General features: G+C 38.3%; 1 protein-coding gene across 1 annotated transcript; it reads right to left on the reverse strand.

Moving 5' to 3' along the window:
* Nucleotides 1-679: 679 nt before the first annotated feature.
* Nucleotides 680-5,903, reverse strand: LOC121559673 (Fc receptor-like protein 4). Its single transcript, XM_045222262.1, has 15 exons — nucleotides 5,889-5,903; nucleotides 4,351-4,642; nucleotides 3,856-4,119; nucleotides 3,310-3,630; nucleotides 2,938-3,216; nucleotides 2,514-2,762; nucleotides 2,162-2,278; nucleotides 2,029-2,053; nucleotides 1,846-1,943; nucleotides 1,641-1,655; nucleotides 1,428-1,508; nucleotides 1,265-1,327; nucleotides 1,079-1,138; nucleotides 882-944; nucleotides 680-719 (listed from the first exon to the last, which is right to left on the reverse strand). Exons 1-15 carry the CDS (start codon nucleotides 5,901-5,903, stop codon nucleotides 712-714), a joined length of 1,950 nt encoding a protein of 649 aa, XP_045078197.1. The 3' UTR covers nucleotides 680-711.
* Nucleotides 5,904-6,405: the final 502 nt, after the last annotated feature.

Raw genomic sequence — 6,405 nt, forward strand, 5'->3', positions numbered from 1 at the left:
TGATGATGAGAATATCCATTTACTGTAAGAAAGCACTCATGTCATCTGGTGGATAAAAAATGGTTTATTAAAAAAGCACAATACAAAGCTATTGTAAAAGTACAGCTCATTAGAAGAAAATGTGAATAATACCTATAATATTTTGGAAATTCATATACAAATATGTTATTGTATCATCTGAATGACAGATATAATACATTAAAGATAATACATTTTAACACATTTACAACAAAACAATAATACTCAATACACAATACAAGGCAGATAATTCCAATAGCTGCAGATAAGATCCGTTATCATTACACCTTATATTTTTTATAAAGCTGTAACAGTAAAACACAATTAAACCATGCTTAAGTAAAATATATCTGTTGGTAAATAAAATACAAAAAAAAATCCTTAAAGTACAAGGTGTTATTGTGTGTGTGTCTGTTTTCTTGTGTGCATTGAGCATGCATAATCCATGTTCCCGCGTTTCCTTCCGCTCCTCCTCTGATGGTGTGTCCCTCCATTCCTCCCTCCATCCCTCCATCCTTCCACCCATCCATCCCTCCATTCGTCCATCACTCCATCCTTCCATCCTTCCATCCTTCCATCACTCCATCCCTCCATCCTTCCATCCCTCCATCCCTCCATCCTTCCATCCCGCCATCACTCCATCCCTCTATCCCTCAATCCCTCCATCCCTCCATTCCTCCATCCCTGCCCCCCTCAAGGTCCTGCAACATATCACCACACAAAGTTGTTTAGGACATGCAGTCAAACAAACTCTTAAGAATCAAACAAAAATACATACTTTAAATACATACATTATACTTCAGAGAAATAGTTCCATATTAGTATCATATTAAGTATCAATAGCATATGGCTATTAGTCTTACCTGGGGCTGTGACTGGCTTCACTTGAGAATAGACCGAATCTGCCTCAGGTGGGGTTTCTGTTTCTGTAAGGGGGGAGGATAAACATCAGAATAATATAACAGTTATATACATAATAATATACAGCTAGTCAATATGGGGTCAAAGAGGTGTGAGGTTATTATAGGGGGAATATGGAAGGAGGGATTTCTAGTCTTACCTTTCTTCTTCTTGGCTTTGGCCTTCTGTTTAAGGTCAACCTCAGCATGTCCAGTTGCTGCTGAAAATGGAAATATCCAGTCAACAAATTAAGGAAATAGCTTATTGCATATTCTGTATCTTCATTGAAATTCCAAAATTGTACATTTAGATTTCACTGACTGCCGACCTGTAGAATGGGTCTTACCTGTGGCCTTCCCTGTCTTGACCTCAGAATAGACTGGATTTTCTTTTGGAACAGCTGGCTTTTCTAAGGAGGAGGAGGAGAGAATTTGTAAGTTTGTATCAAATTTGATGAGTAAAAAACACTGCTACATTTTGTAGTAATTTATGTGACAGTTAAGAATTACTTTTCTTTTTCTTGTCCAACTTTTTGAGTTGAATCTGGGCGTACATCACATCACTTGGTCCAGCAGTAGCAGCAGCAGCATCTGAAACATACAGGTAATACACTAATATCTCTACTTAGTCTTAGTATGCTAGTCATATTAAACATATGAAGAACAACTGCAACAACAACTCTATACTGTATTCATGCTAAACTTAACATACATTAACAGTACCATTGTCATTATTGTCTGAGGGAGTGATTGTACCGTAGATGTTAGCGCCACCAATTGGTCAAAGAAGAGAGAGAAAGATTAATTGGTTAGTTATCCCTCAGGGGCAGAGTACATTAACATGTTTAACACAAAGTGGATGGTGAAAAGTCACTGGATGAAGTTACAGAGAGAGGAGAGTGATAGTGATCTGGGCTGAGAGACTGACCATGCTGCGGACGTGTATACCCAGCATCAGGAGCCTGGCCCTGGGTAGATCCTTGGTCCTGTTTGGGGTCCAGGTTGGTGCTGTGTGGCTGGGGGGGCCTACATGGAGAGAGATACTCATGAAACACACAGATGATATTTTACTGTATGAAAAGGAACGTAGTTGAAAGACAGGTGTACTCACGAGAATATCCTGTTACAACAGGAACCTGTAATGAAAAATGCATATAATTATATCAGGACATTATTGTTTTGAACTTTTGAAATGAGACATTTGTCTCTTAAACAAGTTAAATGAGAATTGATAAAAGTCTCACCTTTGGCGTTTTTATATCGACACAGCAGTACCAGGAGAATGGCCAGTAGAACACCAGCAACAACCAGGCCCACAACCACTACTACTAGGACTGATGTAGAGGGTCCAGGAGTTATGCCTGGAGAGAGAACAGCAAATCACCATCAGACTCTGAGGTAGTTATAGAAAATAAATAAAGTAGTGGACAAAGTGAAACAATTATGTAGATACATTATAAATTTGACATCTAACTTGAGATCAGATGACCAGCCTGAGCTTGCAACTCCAAACCTACAGTATGCTTTTTAACAATACAAATCACCGATGACCACAGATATTATGAAAAGATAATGTGATCAAAACCGATTTCTCACCTCTCACTGTCACCCAGCTCTCTGGTGATTCTCCTTCAGTAGATTTACACTTATAGAAGCCTTCATCTGACTTGGATACTGCAGGGATGGTCATCTCTCCTGTGGTCTCATTCTTGATGAGTTCTCCATCTTTGTAGAAATCAACCTTGGGGTTTGGGTTTGTTTCCTGATGTATATTTGTACAGAGCAGAGTCACAGAGTCTCCCTCAGTCATGGGATAGGCAGGGCTCTCCAGGATAACAGCACCAGCTGTGTAACAAAATATATAAATAAACCTGTAAATCTGGAGTAATCACTCACAATATTTTAATGTCTAATGAGCTTGCATTTTATATGAGATACATTCATTCAGTTTCAGAATTGAACATCATTATCATACATTGAAATGTAAAAAAGGTTAGTGAATGTTACACAATAGACGTACCATCCACTGTGATGTTGACAGCATTACTGTACTCTCCTGATGCAGACTCACACCAGTACACTCCACTGTCCTTTTCAAGTGTGGACCTGATGTTACATGTGGAACCTGATATTGATCCCCAGTTAGAGCCACACCCTGACTCCACTCCTCTCTCTCTGTATCTCTTCAGTCTCCATCTAGTAGAGTTCCCCTTCTCCTCACAGCTTAGTGAGAGAGACTTTGATGTAAAGTGTTGAGTTCTGTTGGGTCTTATTCTGAGAGACACTGAAGGATGCAGGTCTGAAACAAAGAGGAAAAGTCAAACTTATAGTTATATATACACATGAGGATGACTTAAATGTGGTTAAATGCAGTTTCAATGCAGTTAGTTACCTCCTGACCAGAGAAACTGAGGTTCACTGTAGAGTGTGTCATAGACTGGGTCTCCTCTCCCAGCTCTACACACATATCCTCCTGTGTGATTAGGACCAGCAGGGATCAGAGTGTAGGAGTCTTCAGTAGTCCCATTGCCAGATAGAGGCTCTACAGAGTAGGACTTGTCCAATAGGGAGGGTAACCCAGCTCTGTAGGGAAAAGTTCGGTACCAGAAGAACCTCCAGCCTATAGATGACTCTTTAACCCCACAGCTCAGAGTAACTGAGTCTCCAGGGTTCAGCCACTGAGGAGAGACACTCAGGACAGCTTGGGGTTTATCTGTTATAAAGGAGATGTCACAATTAAAATGTTTGTTCTTTAATTAAATAATTTTAGTATAAAATGTTTACCCATTTTTTTAATCATGGTATTGTACCTTAAACCAAAATCAAAATAAGTTTAGTTCCATCATTGATCTCACTGTCTGCTATTTGACCTCATCCCTTTTGTATTTTTCTCACTATTCTGTCTCTTTCTCTTGCAATCCCATAAAAACAGACTTACCTAACACGGTCAATTGTATAGCATTACTTGTCTCGGAGTGTTTTAAGCCATTGATTTTCTGAAGACCTTCACAGGTATATAGACCATTCTTTGCAGGACTGATTCTGTACTCAGGCTCTGTTTTCCAGTAGAACGACTTCCCTCTGTTATAAAAAGCATACTCAATCCCTTTTCCTCCCTGTATGTTACATCTGAGTGTGACAGTCTCTCCACTGAATATCTGAGGCCAGTTGGGTTGGAGGGTCAGAACAGCCACAGGTCTATCTGTACAGACACACCACAGACAATAAATACAATCACACAACTTAGAATGTAAAATAATGTTGATCAGCATTCATCACAATATGACCATATCACAAGTTGCCATTTCTGAACATACAGTATGCAGTCTGAGCTGTCTGACTTACGAAGATCTAGTCATCAGAATACTGACATATACAGTGATGTCTACACACACACAGATACACACACACACACACACACACAATTCCTCACCAATCACAGTGATATTGACAGGATCATTGATGATTGATGATATGGATCTGGACTGGATCTCTCCCTGACACCAGTAGAGGCTCTGGTCAGACACAGCAGGTCTACTGATGGTGAAAGTGGCTCCTGTTGTAGTGTGTCTGTCAGACTGGGGCACTACTTTCTTAGTGTTGTCTTTGTACCATGTATAGCTCCAGGCATTGTCATACCCCACTGAACACGTCACAGTTACTGTCTCTCCAGTGTACACAGGGTTTGGATTTATGGTCAGTGTAGCTTTGGGCAGTATGGAGGACTAAAAGTGCCACAATTAAATAAATAAATACACCATTAAATAATTACTTAAATGTGTCATTAATTAATTAAAATTAGAATTAAATACATAAATGTGTAATTAAATGTATCATTAATTAATTCAAATACCGATTCATTTTATGTAAAATACATATATAATTATTTCACTATTTACGTTTACATTTCATGATCCTGCATTGCAGTGATTCATGAATTACTTAAAACTGTCAAACTGACCCATCAAAAGTTGGTAGGCGGAACCTAACGCCTGATTGGTTACCCTCTGCATCAAGCCAAGACAAATCAATTCCGGATAATGGATTGATGCAGAGCTACTGAACACATTCCAATACACTGGGTGGCGCTATTCACCTTCAATAAGTTCCTCTGCTTTACTAGCTACATGCTCTGGGTCAGCAGGTCCTGCTTCTACATCCTCTGCTAAGTTTAAAATGTCTCTAACCAACTCCCTGGAAAGTTCACGGAGATCCTCCATTGTCTCTATCCAGGTTGGCCTACTCTACTTCAGACCAAAGCAATGGATCAGACTAGATTCGCGTTAGCCCCGCCCACTGACTTTGATGGGTCAGTTTGACAGTTTTAAGTAATTCATGAATCACTGCAATGCAGGATCATGAAATGTAAATGTAAATAGTGAAATAATTATATATGTATTTTATATAAAATGAATCGGTATTTGAATTAATTAATGATACATTTAATTACACATTTATGTATTTAATTCTAATTTTAATTAATTAATGACAAATTTAAGTAATTATTTAATGGTGTATTTATTTATTTAATTGTGGCACTTTTAGTCCTCCATAGGGCAGGGCTGTGAGAAAAGAGCATAATTTAAAGATCTGGATACATGCTTAGCAATATCCAAAGATGTAGTTGTTGTTGGAACGTTTTCATACTATAAAAGTCCATTATGGGTGTATGTTGACTTGATTTGGTGTGAATTGAAAATATGATTCTGTTTTTTTCCTAAAACTGTTGTTTAAAAAAATACTTTCACAGAATAACTATTCATTTATACAGTTGAAGTCGGAAGTTTACATACACTTAGGTTGGAGTCATTAAAAGTGGTTATGGGCATGGAGGCACTGATGTGAATGAGAGATAAGATGACGTACCTTTCACCGTCAGTCTGACTTTATCACTCCACTCAGAATGCTTCTTCTGATCAATATGTGTACCGAAACACCAGTAGTCACCACTGTCTGACATCTTAACCTCACTGATCTCATATTCATGCTTCTTACTGAGGAAATCTACAACATCCTTGCGCCATGTGTATTTCCAGTCAGTGACTTCTCCTCTCTGTATGTTACATATGAGAGTAACTGACTCTCCACTGAATATCTGTGAGGATTTGGGGTGTATGGTCAGATCAGCCTTTGCCTGTCCTGCTCAAAATAAAACCAGCATGATAAAATTGCTTTACAAATGTTATTTTGAGACACTCAAAACACAAAATATGTCTATCCAAAAGCAGCTTTAAACATTACAAAGAAATATAATGAAGCATTAAGAGATGAAGGCTTGATCAAGTGTACAAATATCTACCATCATCATCTTCAGAGTGACCAGAGTAGATGTGTGTACTCAGCACTACAACAAAGAAAGTCACATTGCTCCAATATTAGTTTTGAAATAAATAACAACATTCCATATTCATGTTACTGTTTACCAAATCCATCCTGTGCTTTATTTTAAAGATGCAATCTGCGTTTTCTACATAGATTTCTACACTAC

The sequence above is a fragment of the Coregonus clupeaformis genome, chromosome 8 (genome assembly GCF_020615455.1).
Source record: "Coregonus clupeaformis isolate EN_2021a chromosome 8, ASM2061545v1, whole genome shotgun sequence".
NCBI classification, from domain to species: Eukaryota; Metazoa; Chordata; class Actinopteri; order Salmoniformes; family Salmonidae; genus Coregonus; species Coregonus clupeaformis.